This window comes from Monodelphis domestica, chromosome 1 (assembly GCF_027887165.1).
Source record: "Monodelphis domestica isolate mMonDom1 chromosome 1, mMonDom1.pri, whole genome shotgun sequence".
NCBI classification, from domain to species: domain Eukaryota; kingdom Metazoa; phylum Chordata; class Mammalia; order Didelphimorphia; family Didelphidae; genus Monodelphis; species Monodelphis domestica.
The window spans coordinates 698,428,559-698,448,629 of NC_077227.1; the positions used below are offsets into that span (position 1 = coordinate 698,428,559).

General features: G+C 33.2%; 1 protein-coding gene across 4 annotated transcripts in view; it reads left to right on the forward strand.

Annotated features, from left to right (window-relative positions):
* Window positions 1-20,071, forward strand: part of USP10 (ubiquitin specific peptidase 10) — a 68,121-nt gene that overhangs the window by 38,342 nt on the left and 9,708 nt on the right. For all 4 annotated transcript variants that reach the window (XM_007477243.2, XM_007477245.2, XM_007477244.2 and 1 more), the window contains 6 exons: window positions 11,673-11,764; window positions 12,239-12,348; window positions 12,809-12,864; window positions 13,115-13,218; window positions 15,546-15,645; window positions 16,741-16,915. In XM_007477243.2, coding sequence (XP_007477305.1) covers window positions 11,673-11,764; window positions 12,239-12,348; window positions 12,809-12,864; window positions 13,115-13,218; window positions 15,546-15,645; window positions 16,741-16,915 — 637 coding nt within the window. The remainder of the gene's footprint in view (window positions 1-11,672; window positions 11,765-12,238; window positions 12,349-12,808; window positions 12,865-13,114; window positions 13,219-15,545; window positions 15,646-16,740; window positions 16,916-20,071) is intronic.

The window sequence follows — 20,071 nt, forward strand, 5'->3', positions numbered from 1 at the left end:
TATAACTGCCCTATCAAACAAATTTGTATTTGGTGCAACATTGTGATGTTGAACTAGTGTGCCTTGTGAAGTTCTTTTGATTCAAGATTTCAAAAGTTTGGCTTGTGACTTTAGAGTAATAATGAAAGCACCAAAATTTTTATTTATCCTTTTAAAAAAGGAAATTCTTCCCATAGCAGTTGGTTGAAACAAGACTCCATAGAAAGAAAAATCTGTAGGGAATTTTTTATTAAAAAATTTTTTTGGGATAATTTACCTTACATATAAAAGCTACTTAGTATCTTTTTGGTGTTTTAGAACCCTGTTAAAAAGATCCTTTATTTTTAGTAAACTAATTCTATCTAGTTTAGCCCTGTACATTGTTAAAAAAAGAAAAATTACAACAAATCCCCATTCCCTTGCAAATCATACCCCTCTTTTAGTTTAATTGAGTTTCAGAGTATATTGAGGTGAAAGGTAAGCTTTTTCATCACCAAATCAGTAATGGAATTAAAATTTAGGTTAAAGCAATGACAATTGGTATCCATGAAACAAAAAAAAAGTTTATTTTTTTCCCCTTTGTAAAACTTACAAGGGGGTGGTTTGCACAATGACATTCTTTAATCAAATGTTTGAGAAATTCTTAAAAAGTAGGGAAGACTTTTTGTTGCTGTAGATTCAATAGAATTCTGTTAAAAATTATTTCCTGTGGCAAAATTATGGGTCCTGAGGGAAAACCCTATTCCCAACCATATTTTATTTCTTTTACTTTAAAAAGAATATTACTCTTGCCTCTTTTTACAAATATTTCCATGATTAAATGCCTTTTTTTCTGTTTTACATGTTAAGATTTGGAAGTATTCAACTTTGAATCTTTATATTCAATTTTAAATTTTTATGTAATCTTCTGAGTTAGAGGAACTAAATTAAAATTCTGACTCTGCCACTTTAATTACCTTTTTGATCCTGGGGTAGTCATTTAGGTTTTCCTTTGCCTCAGTTTCCTCATCTCTATAATGAATGAGATTGGATTAGATAACTTCTAAATCTCTGATTATAATATCCATGGTTCAGAGTCAAAAACATCAGAAGTCCCTAGTAAAATTCATTTTGGGATCTTTGCATATATTTAATTTCTTTCCCTTCCCTTCCCCTACCAGTTCTTAATTTAATTTTTGTGCTTGATATAGCAATTGAAGAAGACAACCTATTAAGTATGATGTGCACTTACAGGGGAAGTCAGTTTGAGAGTTAAAATTTTCCATTACTCCCCAACATGTTCATGGGCGTGCATTACACACCTTGATATAGAGAAGCAAGGACCCTGGGAAGGTTGGAGGAGCCTCTTGCTGAGGTCATGTGCCTGGAGCCATGAGAGGGCAGCACTGTGCACTCATTTCTCTCTCTCTCTCTCTCTCTCTCTCTCTCTCTCTCTCTCTCTCTCTCTCTCTTAACACATAACACACACAGGTATTTGATATTTCTATCAAGAATACATGGTAACAGTTTACAAAAGTTAACTTGGCTTCATTCAAAATGATACAAGTTACATGAATCACATGACAGCAATACTATTTTGAAAGTACATTTCCTTTTCACATAGATATGTAACTTTATCTTTCTCTGAAATACTTGTACTTAGTTTATGTTTATTAAAAATTTTTTTCTACTAATTTCATCTACAGTAAGATGTATTATGGCTGTCCCATAATGTTAAATTAATTCTCTCCTAGTGACATGAAAATCATGAACATATTTCATTATCCCCTTTTTTTTGTAATTTATTATATAGTTCAATTTTTGCAATGGAGAAGATTTTGGTGTTTTAAGTAAAGGTTTTTAACATCAAAAATCCAATTAAGATTAAGATTTCAGGTCCACTTATTTAAAATATGTTGAAATTCTTATTACACAGAAAGTCTATTAGACTTTGTAATGAGATTTGAACTGTATTAAATTTTAAAAGAAATATATCACTGCACTTTAATTTTATCTTTATCATTGTATATCTTTATAGGTTATTTTTTTGTAGATTATTCACAGTCTTTTACACCTTAACTTGGCTCCTTCCTGCAGTCTAGCACTCTTCTGATTCTATTTGATATGTTCTCAGGAAGGATACATACAATGTAAATTTAAAACTATCAGAGGCAAAATAAATTAGGGATACTATTTGGAAGAGAAATAATTATACAAAGTATCCTGAAGCCAACTATAATCAATTCTTGATAGTTTTTTTCTTTGCCAAATATTTCTTTCATCTTTTTATTTGACATCACTCACTCTTCCCAAGTTCTTCATTTATACTATCAACTATGTCTACTTATAGTTACTTCCTTTATGCTGTCTGCATTAAAATAGCAGTTAAAAGAGGTTTTTAGAAACCCACACAGCAAGTTTCCTCTTATATCTCAGGGAGGGCATGAACCAGTAGAAGAGAATTGGGGAGGGACAAAGGAGAGCTTCAGAAATAATCTCTTCCCTTTCTCAGCAAGGAATAGGAAGCATCTGACTAGGATCCTGTTCAGTGTAGAAAATACAAATAAACTTTGTATCTTGTACCACTTTAGTTATCTTAACTACTTATGGAAACCACACATTTAAAATGTGGGTATTCAGATTATTGATTCTTTTATTAGCATAGATAATGAATAGTTTACTGTACCTTTGATATATTTACTAGCTATAATTTTGGGTGTTTTTATTAAGCTTTTCAAAATTGACTTTTTCTTTAAAGGTTTGCTTTATTTGTAACCATGTAGGTGGAATTTTTTGGATCAAATTGTCCCATATCCATTCTGTAAAATGACTTAATCTTGTTAAGGTTATCCTTTTATAATTTACATTTACTTAAAATTACTATAATTTTAAAAGAATTATTGTCAACTTTTTGGTTAATAGGAAACAAATGTTTGAATGAAATACAACAAAATTTGTAGGAAAAGTCTGGCTAACTGTGGTTCTAAGAACCCTGCCCTTGCCACTTATTTAATTAGCCACACGACTCCTAGACAGGGCACTTCTCTGGGCTACAATTTCTCATTTATAAATGACTTGAATTAGATGGTCTCTTAAAGTCTTTTTTGATGTTTGAAAAAACTTAATATTTGTTCAATGATGGAATCTAATTGATCTTTTACTTTCTGTGTCATTTATAATGTGAGGTGGAATACTTGATTAACTAAAGCTCATGCCATGATTTATTTATATATCTATTTAAGACTAGAATAATAGTCTTACTAATAGTCTTAATAATAATAGAATGTCAATTAGGAGGGACAGTCTGACTATAATGGGGCCTAGAGACAGTCTACACAAGTAAGGCAGTGAAGGCCCAGAGAAGTAAATTCATAGAGCAGTTTTTTATCACTAAATGATACCTTTGATCAGTCTTTATTTATTAGAGATGGAAATGCCTTAGCCTATTCACATTTAACTAGTCTTGCCCTTGGACAGTCCAAAGTCTCTTTGTCCTTGGGGATAGGTTTAAAGCATTTTCAGTTTGGTAAAACTTGGTATTTTTCTGGTTTAAACATGAATAAGTAAAACAATTCAAATTCATTTTAAGTCTTCAACTTGAATTGGCCATTTACAGTCAAGTATACGTTAAATTGCCAAAGTAATCCAGAGGTTTCAGGGAAAATTGTAGATTTTAGGTTATGGTAGTTCAAGACATTACTAAATCCAGGCTGTGTTCTTTTGCTGAAAACTTCCCATAAAAAGATAATTATGGTAACTAAAGTTCAACTCTCCCACTCATAAGACATAAGCTATTTCTATAGCCAATAGGTAGTAGTAAATGTTGGTCACTTTGCTGTCCTTCACCAGATCAGGTGACCAAGATAGCGTGTTCTACCAAATGGGTGTTAATGAGGAAAAGAAAGAGACTTGGAGCATATTCTGGACAGTTAGGAAGATCACAGAAAAGCAGGTCAAGAACATCAGAATGTCGGTTACGTGTCAATTAATGAGTCTTAAGAATCAGTGAAAGTTCTGCACCTGAAGTTTTCATGGATTTTTAAATGGTAATATGACCTTTAAATCCTAATTTTGATGGGGAAGTCAATTTTTGATGCATAAAATATGCATAATAGCAAAATGTTACTAAGTTTGTATAAGAAAATGTACAATGCTTGAGAAGTGATATGGAGTCTATTAGAATTAATTGAGTGATATATAGAAATGTAATGTATACCAGCTTGTATGGTGTACATTAAAGTTAGTCAATCAAGCGACTGCATTTTTTTATGCTTTAGCAGATTTTATAGAAAGTTGAATTCTTTCTTCCATTGAGTATAGTTTGAACCAGCACTTATGTTCTTGATAATCTTCTTAAGTTCTCCCTTACTCTGCTTACATAATATAAACTTATTCTATTATAGCTTATTTATGAAATCCCCTCAGCTAGGTGGTATTGCACACGAAAAGGATGGATAGATAGATGCTGGGCATTATTTACATAGTTACTGATTAAAATTGTAGTATAGGTTGCCAATAAGGTATATTGAAAATATGTACCAGTGGAAGAATGCTACCTCTCAAATGAAATGAAACAAAATTAAAAATCAATACAGTCAACTCCTGATTGTTTGTATTAGTCAGGTACAAATCATCTGGAATAGTCCAAAGTTAATAGTTCTTTTAGGGAGACAAGGAGACACTTTGCTACCTCATATATTCTCCATTTAGCTTGATTCTGATTTGCCAAAAGAAATATACAGTTATACAAAGCACATAATTCCACACAAAAATTAACATTTTGTTTTCACTTTATTTGAGCAGAGTGGGAGGTGGGGCATGGGAGGAAAATGCATTAATTTTTAAACAATTATGCCATTTTTAAGAAAGAAGAACATGTATCAACTTGCTGAAACAACCTTGACTTAATGTTGAGGTACTTGGGTATCCTTGTGTAGGTCTGTTCTCTTTGAGCTACCACTTCCTCATTTTGTAGATGGGGGACAATACTTGAATTACTTGCCTCATGAAGTTGTTAAGAAAGTATTTTTTAAATTGTCAAGTGCTATACAAATGTACATTTTATCATATCACCATGCCAGAATTCTCACCGTCTTACAGTAAGCCATATCATAGTTTATTGTCTTGTTCCTATTTTCTTCCCTCATCAATAAGAATACTAACCAAGCAGCCCTTTTGTTAGGGGAGAATTTAGAAATTTCCCTTCCAGAGCTGCTTGTTTTGAGTTTAAAGCCTTTTCTGACTTTTGACTTAAGAATATGACTGTGGTTCTTTTCCTAATTTCTTCTCTTACCTTTTTTCTCCTCCTATCTCCTAGCCTTTTCCTAATAACTACTGTTGCCTTTGTCTTGTCTCCATCTTCTTCTCTGACTTTGTCTAGCACTGAACCACATTTTTAGACATAGTAGGTGTTTAATAAAATCTTTGTTGCATAGGATTATTCTTTTTTCCTTTTTTACATTCTTTTGCTTCTAAGTCTCTACTTTTATGTGCCCCCCCCCCCCCCCCTTCTCTTTGATTTTGATGCCTGTTCCTCAGTTCCTATCTGTAACCTTCTCTCATGTTTTTCCCAACTGATTGCTATGGACTGACTTCACTCTTGACTTCCTGGCCTATGTCACTTTCCCTTCTGCTTCTACCTACATGTTCAGGATCATTATATCTTCAAGTTGCATTTAAGCAGAACAAGCAATAATTCTATGAACTTTAAGGAAGATTCTCCTTAGTTTTCCCATATTCAGTAATTGACCATTTTGAATGGTAGCATGAGAATGTTTAATCCTTTGGTGCAGTAGTATTCTTTTACCACAAGGTGGAAGAAGACATTCACTGTAAAATATTGGTCCTTAGCTTGTTTATTTTGTGGCCTTTGTAATTATTTTGTCATAAGTACAATTAGATCATAATATCATCTGAAAGGACTTTTAAAATATATAGTTGACCTACTATGATTTTATTAATGCAGACACCACTTCAAAAATCCCCTCCAAACTTCTTTGACTTGTCCATGCTCATCTAATACAGTAGAGGCTTTCTTCTTTGTCTCTTAATATTATACGGTTATCAGCAGAACATATAAACTGACGTTAGGTTATTTTTGCTCTTAATATGACTAGTCCACCTTTTTTTCATTTCATACATTTCTTTGATTACATATCATCAGAGAATTTTTATTTTGAAGTGAAATGAAAAGTACACATTTTCCTCCCCTTTTAAAATCCTTACTTTCCCATCTTAGAATCAATATTGTCTATTGGTTCTAAGGTACAGAAGAATGATAAAGGTTAGGCATTGTGGGTTAAATGAGTTCCTCAGGGTTACACAGCTAGGAAGTATCTGAGGTCAGATTTGAACTCATCACCTCCCATCTCTAGGCCTGGTTCTCAATCTACTGAGCCACATACCTGCTCCCAATGAAAATTCTTTAAAAATTTTATTCCCTTAAGTTTTCAGTCACTTTAATGAAATTTGCTTCTATAGTAGTCCTTCCTTTCATGCAAATAAATATTTATTATTTGATTGCTTCAAAAAGGAAAATTTTAAAAGTTCATACAATTTGAAGTAGAAAAATTCCATTGAGGATAAGTGTTATTTTAAGGAGCTTTGTTTCAAACATGATTGGTTGTTATCTTTGAGGCAAAGTTCAATAAAAAATGTAGAGAAACAAATATTATATAAAGGCATCAAGAGTCAATTGAGAATTTCTAAGATCTTTGAGGTCAGATATGTCTTACATATTTTTATTTCACAAAATATTAGTGATAGACATATAGATTTTTCTTTTTAAATTGAATTTGTGTTTTAAAGATGAATAGGGATGATCTTTTATATTTGAATTAATTTACGTTCCTGTTAACTTCTAAGGTCTATAATATTCTTCCCTACTTTCTTGGGAGATAGGCAGTTACATGTATTATTTTTTTTTTAAGTCAAGAAACTTGGAGAGGGGAAGTGATTTGCCCAGAGTGACATAGCCATTAACTTGCAGAATTTTGAATCAGTTCATATCCTTACTCTTCAAATCCAGACACTTTCCTCTCTACCATGCTGCCTTGTTTAAATAACAATTGCTGAATACTCCTTATTTGGGAACTCATGAGTTAAGAAATTAGAAAGGAGGCTGTAGCACTGGTTACATTTCTGTGGCTCTCTGTATTTTACAACATACTTCACATGCCATGAATAATTGTTAGCCTAATTTTAAAAATTAAGAAATTGAGGCTTAAAGAGGTTCAGTGACTTTTCTCGAGGTAACACAGATTATAGTCATTGCACCTGGGACTTCATTCAGGTCACATCTAACACCCCCAAGTGGGTGTAATTTGTACAGAACCATAGGGTAATTATATGAAGAAATAATTTTTCTCATTGAGAAGATTCTACTATATAAAAATACTTTTAAGGAATTGTATTAGTCATTTGCTATATAATGATAACATGTGAATCCAATATTTTATTCTCTCATGAAGAACTTTGGATTTGGAGTTCAACCTACCTGGGTTGGAATCCTACTTTTGTACCTGTGTGACTTATACCTCTTAATCTCTTTGGACTTTAGTTTCCTCATTGTAAAATTGAACAGTTTTAGTTAGGTGATTTATAAAAGTTCCTTCTAGTGATCTTAAATCTCATGATTTTTGTAATCATTTTGTTAGGTGGCAAGTTGACACTATCATCTTGAAATTATTCTGTATTTGTAGTTAGTAAAGGAGCCACTAGGGGATGCCAGAGACTTGACTTTAATGTAGAGCAGAATTTACATTTTACTAGTCTTCTGAATAATTATAACCTAAACAGAATGCCTCCCAAATTGATATTTTACTGCATTCAAATATTTTGTGAAGAATTGAGTAATTTACAGATAACTTTTAAAAAATCTTATTTTAACTAGAATTTTTTTTTGCTCAGAAATTTTCCATATCTATATTATAATTTTAATATTTCTGAAATAGTAAGCTATTTGAAATAATTCTGGGTATTGTCCTCACTAAGGACCCAAAAAAATTTCAGTCTTGTGATATAACACCGCAAGAACTTTATTTGTGATATATGACCTCACTGTATATAGAAAAGCTGCATGTGAAGAAACTGTATATGATAATTTTTTAATACTTTCTGTTATTTGAAGGTTTGTTTCAAACTTGAAGAAATATCAGAAGGGACTTGATTGGTAGAGCCAGAGTCATTGAGGGGGACAGGTTTGAGAAGATATAGAAGTTAGCTTTGGACAGAGGGTATCTCACATCTTTGAAACTGGAGGGAGTGAGAGTAGACAAGACTTAATGGAGTCTTTGTGGAGTGGGGAGAAATTGTGAGTGTCAGATGGCCTCAATCTTCCCAAGTAAGTGGAGTGTTAAAGATAATATATCGAACTGCTGCTGTGGAAAACTGTGTAAGAGATGACTTAAAAAAATGACCATATGATAATTCAATTAGAAACAGTGTAGTTAAGTTTCATTAAAAGGCACTAAGAGAAAAGAGTCTAAATTTTCAATTTTTAGTTAGAATTTTAGGACACCAGCAGTTTTGTTTCTTTTAAATATATCATCTATATTAATGTACTAAGCAGCAAATTGCTCCAAAAAAGAATAATTACAAGAGTTCGAATTAGGGCAAAGATGGAAGATTTTTTAGATTGCAATTTGACTAAGCCTGCTCGAGTGAATAGGTTATTTGTTATTGAGTATGTCTCATAGCTAAATTATGCTTTCTGAGAATGGGACAGACTGTTGTTAGATTGTAGTAGAATATTATGACTTGTTCTAAAACTCACATTTAGTTTTAGTAGAAATTTCAGATAAACTTGGCATCTATTTACACAATATCTTCTATGTCCAGAGGGTTGTGCTAGATTCTTGGAGAGAGAAATGAAGTTCCTTCATGAAACTCAGTCTTAATGGGAATGGGGTTAAAGTAAATCTATAGCACATGCACAGTAATATAAAACCTATACTATAATTACATGATGTAGTTTTAATATTGTTAAATAGCTATATTTTATATGTAACTATACACAAGATTAGCATAATTATAAAGCAGATTAGACTGAAAAACAGTTAGCATCTCTGAACCTAAAAGTTGTTAGGGACTTAAGACTTGAAGGAGGATTGTCCTTACCTTATTTTGACAAGTACTTATCTAGCCTTTTGTTTATAGATCTAAAAAGAGATTGGGAAAGGATTACCTTTGAGGCAGCATTGTTTTGGGGTAGTTCTCTTTGTTAGATGTTTCTTATCTCTGCAAACTTCTACCCTTTGTTTCTAGTTCTACCTTCTGAGGCAAAGACAAATTTGAAATAAGTCTTGTACCTGATAGCCCTTAGGTACTTGAAGACTGCTATAATGTCTTCCTTGAGTTTTCTCTTTTACAAGCTAAAACATTCCTAGATCCTAAAACTAACTCTGGTATGGAATTATCTTAAAGCTTTTTAAATCTTGGTCACCCATCTATGGACATTTTCTAAGTGTGTCAGGTTCCTTCCCAAAGTGTGCCAAGAACTGAATGCAATATTACAGATTTGGCCTCTGTAGGGCTGAGTATAGCAAGAAATATTGTGTCCCTAATTCTGGACATTATGCCCTCTTTATGCACCTGAGGATTGCATGAACTTTGTCATATCACACTGTTGAGTCATTGCATTTTCAGACCAGTAAAACTTTCAGATCTTTTTTCAGACAAATATCTAACCATGCCAACTTTATCTCTTATGTTTGAAGTTTTATAGTCATGCAAACTGTAAGACTTTGCATTTATGACTATTAAATTTCATTTTTAATAGATTTATCACAATATTTACTGTCCAAGGTCTAGAGAAGGAAAGAACATTTCCAGGAAATAGGGAAGTTCAAGGGAGTACAATAAAACTTACAGCTTCCCCAGCTGTGAAGTATTAAGTGAAAAGTGCTCCATCCTCATTTAGGTAGAAGTGACAGATATCACAAATATGTCACCTACTCATTTAACTCCTTTTTCTGGTTACTGACTTGTATGATATTAGCTTGTTAAATAATGTGGTAGTACTGTAAAAATTTCTCAGGTTTAATAACCAGAGAAAATTTTATACTAGTGTATTCCTCATAGTGAAAGCATTTCTTTACAGCCCTGAGCAGAATATGAAAGTTGATGATAAACATGACATAATGGCTATTGAGCTAGAGTTAAAAAAAATCTAAATGCATGTTTTAACTAGTTCCCATATAGGGTAAGTCAGCTTTCCAGGTCTCAACTCTGTGTCAAAGATAATCATATTTGCTATGTCTACTTTACAGCAATAAGGTAGATGTGAAAGTGTTTTGGAAAACTAATGTAAAGCATTATATAAATACAATATGCTATTAATAATGGAAATTCTAAAACCTACCATAACTGCAATTTTAAACTTGTATATATTTATACTTAGCCCCCTGGGGGTGGGGTAGATGGGTAGAAGATATATTCCCTACCTTAAAAAAGGTACAAACTTTCAAGAGCTTTGCTTATTAAAGATCTTAAAATTATATTTGTCTCTCTACATTTTAAAGTAGCTTGTATTGGTTTTATTTTTGCATTCTTATGTTCAGATCAAAATACTATTCTACCCCACTTTGTTGATAGTTAGGGTTAGGGTTAGAATTGTATAGGCTGAGCAGGAGGAAGCATTAATTTTACATATATCTGGAGAAGAGAAAGCATTACTCCCAACATCTCTATGACAGAAATAATTTTCTCTAGGTTAGTCACTCTTCGTGCATTCTGAATTGAGGAATGAGGAAAAGTTACTGCCATGAATGGTGAGGAGTTTGGACTCAATTTTTTATGATGAGATCTGAAATTGAGTGCTATGCTGTCTATGAATGGTTGATCTCTAGAAAAAAGTTGATTTTTAATTCCATAACATTCTGCTTATGGTAGTGTCAGAAATGTTTCTATTTGAACTTTTTTCTAAATCAGTTTTTAAACAGGGAGATAGAATGATTTAATGGAAATAGCATTGGTCTCAGAGTCTTGATTCTGTTTAAATGATGGCTATCTGTGTGACCTTGGGCAAATAAATTTGACCTTTCTGAGCATTAGTTTCTTCTGGGAGCCCTACTGAAGGATCCTTATGATCCCTGCCAGCTTTAAATCCTGAAATGTTAGGTTTTGGAGGGGAAATAGTAAGCGTTTGATTGTTTTTAGTAATTATGATGCTTGCTCTTTGAACATCTGATACCTTGTTATGTTTGTTATTGTGACATATACTAGAAGTGTCAAATGTGCAGTCCTTAGTTGGAGTGGGAGCATTTTAAAATTTAATTCGGAAATACTTAACTAAAAAAATAAGTACAGTAGAACATAGATAACATTATGTAATTTTCAGTATTCAGCTTACAGGGATCCTTAATACGTGGTTTAGTGGTCCCCATTTTTTAATTTGACACCACTGCTATTATAGACAGTAACTATGCATTTATGAAAAAGATTTTCATTATGAAAATAAAATTGGATTAGTATAGTATGGAGTTACAAAGATGATAAAAATGGGTAGTTTCATTGTGTTTTTAGTTGGCTTCAATTTTGTTTCTACCAGGAAAAAATATTTGAAAATTTAATAGGGGAAAAATTGTGATTTAACTATCTAATGTTTTCCTTATTTGTATATATTAAATGTAGGACTTTGGAAAATGGAATGAAAGAATTGACTTACATCGCATTTGTCTTAATTTATTAAATGTATGTTATCTTTAAATTTACAGAATTACTAGAAAATGTAACGCTAATACACAAACCAGTATCTTTGCAACCCCGGGGGCTGATCAATAAAGGAAACTGGTGCTACATCAATGCTGTATCCTTTCCCAAAGTTTACTTAACTTTTTTTTTCAGTCTTATTTATACTCCATTTAATCCAATAGCTCTTAACTTTAGGTCTCAGAACTTACTTTAAAAAATATTTTAATGTAATTTGATTTCCTTTAGATTGTAAATTATGTAAATCAAGACTGTGAGTTGAACCAGAATTTCAATGTTCCTTCCACTTATATCCAGTTGAAAGTTTGATTTAATATTTATTAGCCATGTATTATCAGAGTAGTATTTTTTTGATCAGCTAGATTTTGATTAAAAACATTTTATATTTACAGACTTCATAATAAGCTTGAAAGGGAAAAAAGATTACATGATTGGTTAATCCTTGTGTGTGCTCCAAAGCCAAAGTTTTTCTTATTTTACTGAAGTTTTAAGTGATCTGTGTTTGATATATCCTAAGGAAATATAGTCTCTTGTTCCATTTCCTTTATCCCTCCTTAATGCTGTTATCTAGACACTGCAGGCATTGGTTGCTTGCCCCCCAATGTATCACCTCATGAAGTTCATTCCAGTGTATTCAAAAGTGCAGCGGCCATGCACATCAACACCCATGATAGACAGTTTGTAAGTAGTTTTCTTAGGAGTGTTGTATTGCTGTGATCTCTTTTATGAAATAATTTAAAAGGATTGTGTTTTCTGATAATGAATCTGCATTTCTTTTTGAATATTGTTATATTTTTAAATCACATTTTATCTATTATCTTATAGATTAATTTTGGCTAATGTGGCCAGTTTTGAGTATGATGTATCCTATTTCCAGATACAAAGATATTTAGCCTTTGTCTGCTTATGTCACTTAAAAAAATAAGTCCAAAGATATTAGGAAAAAGCATGTTAAAAATAAAATAAAAAAAGAAGATGATTCTGAAAAATTAGCAGTTTCAGGTCCAGTCTCTTTTTGTTTTGGTCTTTTAAGGAATATTATTGTTGAAAATAACTAGTATGATATTCTGTGATCTGGAATCAAACTTTATCCAAAGAGTTTCTATAACATTTTCTCACATCCTTTTCATTTTGCTTCTAGTGTTCGACTAATGAATGAGTTCACCAATATGCCAATACCTCCAAAAGCCAAACAAGGTAAGTTGATTAGTTAAGTGGTGTTCTTACTACTAAACAGAATGCCTTCATTTAAGCTTCATTTAAAAGAAAATATTCTAATTTTATATAAACATATGAGGTCTAGGCATATATCAATCAACAGTTAACAACTAAGTACCTATTACAGACTTGCTTTTCAAATGAGCGTACCACACTTCTTTTGTTATAACTTGTTTCCATTTCTGAATATGCTTTAATTTTGATATCCTGTGTCTTGTTTCTCTTGTAGCTCTTGGTGACAAGATAGTGAGGGATATCCGCCCTGGAGCTGCCTTTGAACCTACTTATATATATAGACTACTGACAGTTATCAAGTCAAGCCTCTCTGAGAAGGTTGGAGATATCTTTAGTGTATCTGATATAAATTGTTGTAGCTAGGTGTCTTAGTGGATAGAGCATGGGCCTGGAGTCTTGAAGACCTGAGTTCAAATGTAGCCTCATACACTAGCTGTGTGATCCTGGGCAAGTCACTGAATTGCTGTCTACCTCAGTTCCCTCATCTGTAAAATAAGGATAAATAATAACATCTGTCTCCTAGAGTTACCTGAGAATAAAATGAGCTGTTTATAAAGCTTTTTGCAAACCACAATGTGGCTTATAAATGCCAGCTATTATGATTATAAATTGTTATATTTATTGTTCATCTAAATGTCAGGCTACTGTATTAAAAAAGTACTCTTTGGCACTGGATAATATACTAGAAATACTAGGAGTTTGGATCCAATTTACAGGGGCTTAAGGAGAATCTATTCACAGAAAAAATAAATTATAGATTTTTTGCTCAAATCTGGGGTTGGATCAACTTATGTAGTAATATAGAAAGATGGTGGTATAGTTCATTGCAATTTAATAGAACACTATTTGGCCTAGTATAGTTTTGGGATTGCTCAGAATTTAATTTTAAATACCTAATTATTTCTAAGGTACTATGGGGCATTTATTTATAGGTTTCTAATAGCTAATGTTCATATAGCACTTACAAAACAGTTTATATGTTATCTTGTTTTGTATGTTTTGAGCTACATACTGATGTTGTGAGGTAACTGTTACAGATATATCATTTTTTAGTTGAGGAAAGTAATATGATACTCAAAGCTTATTCATCTGTAGTTGCATATCCAGTAAGTGTCAGGTGATTTGAGCCAGGTGTGTCTTAACTCCAAGTTCAATACTTTTTCCAATAAGCCCCATTGCTTCATGGATATTTGACTGCAAATGTTATTACCATTCACCACTACCATTTTTACCTTCTTCCTTTCTGTGTTCTTACAGCTGGGCAGTAGAAAGAGTGATGAAATTGCGAGTCCAACAGTTAATGCTCATATCTCACTTTTTCTATTTATTACCTGTATGACCTTGGGCAACTCATTTAACTTCTTTCTATTATTCTTTTGCCTCATTTACTTAAAAAACAAAACAAAACAAAAAGATAAAGAAGTTGGACTAGGTGGCTTCTGAGTTGTCTTAAAGCTTTAACTTTGTGATCCTATCTACCCATCCTGAATCACCAATACAAGGTCTACACATATTTTCCATCCCCTGTTGAGATAGAGATGTATTTTTCCAAAAGGATACACAAAATCTAAAGATTTATGACCCCTTTTCCCTAGAAGAGGCATTGAAATGGAGAGATGGGTCCATCACCACAAGGGATCAATAATCTGACTTGTAATTTTCAAATCCACTTATTCAATGAAATATTATTTTGGTAGGCAACCGGAACTTGAGTAGGTTCTTGGAATTATAGATTTAGAAATCTAAAGATTGTCTGGGCCAAAATCCTCATTTTATAAATGAAAGAATTGAGGCCTAGAGAGTTGATCCAATGAACCAAGGTCCAGAAATTTGAATGATCAGAATTGGGATTTAAATTCATTTCTTGTGTGGGAATTATATTCATATTATAAGTAATATGACAAGCCATTGTAATGTGATATCATTGCACTCTACCATTGTTTTGGTGGATGTATATAATTTGTGCTAGCTCTCCCATAGCGTTTCCTTCTTGGCTTAACATCATTCGTGCCTTACTTTATGTACTCTGTTCTGGTAGTGTCAGGTTCAAATTAATAAAGATCTTTGCAAGCTACATATTAAAGGGAAACTATTAATTTTACCTAGGTTTTGTTATATTTTTATTAAATATTTTCTACTTTCTGTTTAATCTGTTTCAGTCTACACTTGGGAAGTTAGAGGCCGTGTGTTCTTTTTTTTTTAATTTTCTAATATTTTATTTGATCATTTCCAACCATTATTCATTAAAGACAAAGATCATTTTCCTTTCCTCCCCCCAACCCCCCCCAGTAGCCGACGCGTGATTCCACTGGGTATCACATATGTTCTGATTCGAACCCATTGCCATGTTGTTAGCATTTGCATTAGAGTGTTCATTTAGAGTCTCTTCCTCTGTCATGTCCCCTCAACCGTGCTCGGTGTTTCTACTCCCACTGTTTATCCTCTGCTTATGAATAGTGTTTTTTCTCCTAGATCCCTGCAGATTGTTCAGGGACATTAGAGGCCGTGTGTTTTTGACATCTACCAAATGCTTTATTCTAGTTAACCTTAAGGGGATTGGTTACTGTTAAATTTTGACGGATGAATAGTTTGATGCATATTTTGTAAATATTTTAAATTTTACAAGTCTTGTTTTTCCTTTTTAGGGTCGACAGGAAGATGCTGAAGAATATCTAGGATTTATTCTAAATGGACTACATGAGGAAATGCTGAACTTAAAGAAACTTCTTTTACCAAATAATGAAAGTAGGCAATCTGAAATGCTTTCTTTGCTATGAAACCATAATGAGAAAGTTTCCTAAGAATTGTTTTAAATAAGGGTGTAGTGGCTGTTTTTCCAAATATTCTTACCTTCCATAAAAACTCAAGAGTTTTTACTTATTAAAATGTTTGGTGATCCTAGATATGGGCCCTTGTCTAAAAATATTGTCCTACAAAGAATTCAAAAGGAAAGTTATTTCTAGAGAAGAAATATATCAAGAAGCATAAAGATGATGTCATCATTATTGACATACTTGAAATACATGCATAAAGTATAAGGTAGTAATATAGGAATTGTCCCATGTCAATAAAATCTGAACACCATATTACATTAATATTTTTCCAAAGCTTATGTAAGAATATTTGTGCTTTAAAAAAAAATTTACCTTCCACCTTAGAATCAATACTATGTATTGCTTCCAAGGTAGAAGAGCCGTAAGGGCTAGGCAATTGGATTAAGTGACTTGCCCAGGGTCACATAGCTAGGAAGTGTCCAGTCCAGATGGGAACCTAGAACCTCTCATCTCTAGGCTTGACTCTCAATCCACTGAGCTACCCACCTGCCTCCTATTTTAAACTGTACTTTTAGTTAAAAATTTTATGTATATTTATAATGAAAATTTTGGGCGGCTGGGTTGCTCAGTGGATTGAGAGCCAAGCCTAGAGGTGGGAGGTCCTAGGTTCGAATCCAGCCTCAGCCACTTCCCAGCTGTGTGAACCTGGGCAAGTCACTTGACCCCCATTGCCTAGCCCTTACCACTCTTCTGCCTTGGAGCCAATACACAGTATATATATATATATATATACATACATACATATACATACATACATATACATATACATATATATAATATACAGTATATATATAAGGGTTTAAAAAAAAGAAATAACTTGACTGGCAAATTGCACTTGATTAATTTTTTTATTGAGACACATCAACTATTTTTTCCATTTTGGTTACCTATCTGAGTAGTTTGTGCATTGACTAAAATTTTTTGAAATTTAAATTAGAAACCTTTAGTTGGTAAAATTTTTGCTAACATTTTTAATAGATAAATATTTAAACTATTTCTTTTTCAGAATTTTCAGTTTCCAATGGACCTGATGCACAGTCTGTACATGAAGATGAACAGGGACAAGGAGAAGGTAGTGAGGATGAATGGGAACAGGTTGGTCCCCGGAACAAAACTTCAGTCACTCGGCAAGCTGACTTTATTCAGACTCCAATTACTGGCATCTTTGGGGGACACATAAGGTATGATACCTTTAAAAAAAGATTTATTTTGGGGGCAGCTGTGTAGCACAGTGGATTGAGAGCCAAGCCTAGAGATAGGAGGTCCTGGGTTCAAATATGGCCTCAGACACTTCCTAGTTGTATGACCCTGGGCAAGTCACTTAACCCCCATTGCTCATACTGCTCTTCTGCCTTAGAAGCAATACGTGTTATTAATTCTAAGATGGAAGGTAAAGGTTTAAAAAAAAAGATTTATTTACCCGTTACATATGTTTCAGTATTTTTCCTTCTTAATATTATTTGACTACCAAAATATGTTTGTTTGCTGCTCTCCAGAATTACAGATTTGGAAGGGACCTCAATGGCTTGTCCATCAGTCATCCACTACTTTCTATAGCCACCTGCTCCACTTTAGCATAATGGCAACATTTGCCTCTGGACCTTCCACCCATTATTGTTTATTTCTTCTGTCTGGGCCCAAACTGAACAAAGTTTAATTCCTTTTTTGAACTTCTATGGGTGCCCCACAGCACTGTGGCCTCCTGAAACTTATAATAGAGGTCTTGTTTAGACACATTTCAAGCTTACTATATCTCCCTTTCCTTAAATTTGGAAGTTTATTCTTTCAAACCCAAATTTTACATTTATTTCCATAAACATTAATTTCTTTAGATTCATTCTAGGATTTGAGTCTCTTATGTTCCTGTTGCAGTGTTTTACCTCTTCCTCCTCACTTGGTGTCACCTGGAAATTTGCCTTTTGGGCTGGTCATTGCAGCAGAGTGGGTAGATCCATGGGCTTAGCAGTCTAGGAAAACTGGGTACATACCTCTCCTCAGACATATTACTCTGCACAACACACTTTCACAGACCCAATTGACCAAACATCTGTAATATGAAGATAGTAATAGTTCCCTTCCCAAGGACATAATCTATATAAAGCATTTAATTAAAAAGAGCACTTGAATTTAAAAAAAAAAAACCCTTACCTTCCATTTTGGAATCAATACCATGTATTGGTTCTGAGGCAGAAGAGTGGTCAGAGCTAAGCAGTTGGGTTAAGTGACTTGCCCAGGGTCACACAGTTAGGAAGTATCTGAGGTCAGATTTGAACCCAGGACCTCTTGTCTCTGGGTCTGACTCAGTTCACTGAGCCACTCAGTGGCCCTTTTAAAACCTTAAAAGTACCATAGTGATATCATTTGTTTATCACAATCATCTATGCCTTTATTCAGATTATTGATAAAAATATTAAGTAGCATAGACAACACAGGCGTGCCATTAGGATTCAGATCAGATTATCACTATATTTCTTATTCTATCTCACTAGAAATAGTTTAGGATTTAGAACTGGAAGGAATTTGTAGAGTTCAGCTAAACTTTCAATCTATAGTTTATTACAAGACCCAGAGATGTAACAAATTCAGAAAGAGTAGTAGTTTTGTAATCAGAATACCCATGTTCAAATCCTAGCTTTGCCACTTAATTGTTTGACCTTTAGGAAATCACTTTCTTCTCTGACCCTCAGTTTTTTAATATAGAAAAGGAGACATTTGAACTAGATATTCTCACAAACCTTTATTAGTTCAAAATCCTAAAATACCAACTGTTGCTTGGACTTTTTTACAAGCAGTGGAACTGAGCTTGTTTTATGACACTAATCTGAAATGAACCAAGGCTCTTTTAAATACAGAAACAAATTAAAGAAAATAATTTGCTTATTTTATCATGTCTGTTTTACAAAGGAAGAGATACCTGTACTTAAAACCATACTTACTTTGTAATTTAAAGACTAGGTCACCCAGAAGACCACAGAAACAGTATCACATGTTGAACTACTGGAATGTTTCCTTCTCTGAGGTTAGGTGAGGGACAGAGAACATCTGAAACTTAACTGGTTTCATTGCTCCCTCCCCATTCAAAAATAGAAAAAAATATTATGGCAAAAAAAAAAAAGCTAAGAAAACATGGTAGAATTGGTAGAAACACTTCTTTCCTTGAAAGTCTGTTCACCTACCCTCCTGGAATTTTATTTTGGTTACTTACATTTTCAAACATCTTTTCTGTTAGTAATTTTTGTATGAGGAAAACATTGATTAGTAAGAGTTAGATTTTTATTCACTTTGGGATTTTTCCTTTGTATCAGAAGGTCTAGATATCTGGAACATTTTCTGATGTAGGATTGCTGGGTTGAGATTAATCAAAATGTTTTGCTTCTAAGTAAAGTGAAGGAATTGTGAGCATGTTTTTTTAACCCTTACTTTACATTTTAGAAGCAATGCTATGTATTGGTTCCAAGACAGAAGAGTCAGAAGGTTTAGTGGCAATTGGGGGTCAAGTGACTTGCCCAGGATCACACAGCTAGGAAATGTGTGAGGCCAGATTTGAACCCAGGATAATCCTGTCTCTAGGCCTAGCTTTTATCCACTCAGCCACCTAGCTACTCCTAATTGTGAGCATTTTAAAAGCCGAAACTATGGTATGCCAGATAGAGTTTATTGGCTATACCACATTAATGGCAAAATAATATTTTGTGTGGGGATTTATGAAGGGAAATTCACTTTCTTTTTTTTTTTTAAATTAATTTTTAAACATTCATTTAAAATTTTTTGAATTTCCAATTCTCTTCCATGTAGCCCCTCCCCCATTTATTGAGAAGGCAGTGAATATGATATCCATTAAACATGTGAAGCCACGCAAAGCGATTTGCACTCAGAGAATTGTCTTGATCATATTAACTAAGTCTTTCACCTTTGATTATGCTTCCCATATTGCTGTTACAGTGTGTTGCTTCTCTTGGTTCTGCTAATTTCACTTTGCATGAGTTCATAAAATGCTTTGTAGATTTTTCTGAAACCATCTTGCTCATCATTTCTCATAGCATAATGGTATTCCATCATAATTATTTACCACAACTGTTTTAGCCTTTCCCCAATTGAAGGGCATCCCCCAAGTTGCAATTCTTTGTCACTACAAAAAAGATGCTCTGCATACTGTATTTTTTTTATCTTTGATCTTTTTGGGATACAGACCTAAGTATAGTATTGCTGGGTCAAAGGATAGGCACAATTTTATAGCTTTGTACAAAATGTTCTTTTGAATAGTTGGACCAGTTTACAACCCTATCCACAGCATATTAGTATTCCTATTTTTAAATCCCCTCCAGCATTTATCATTT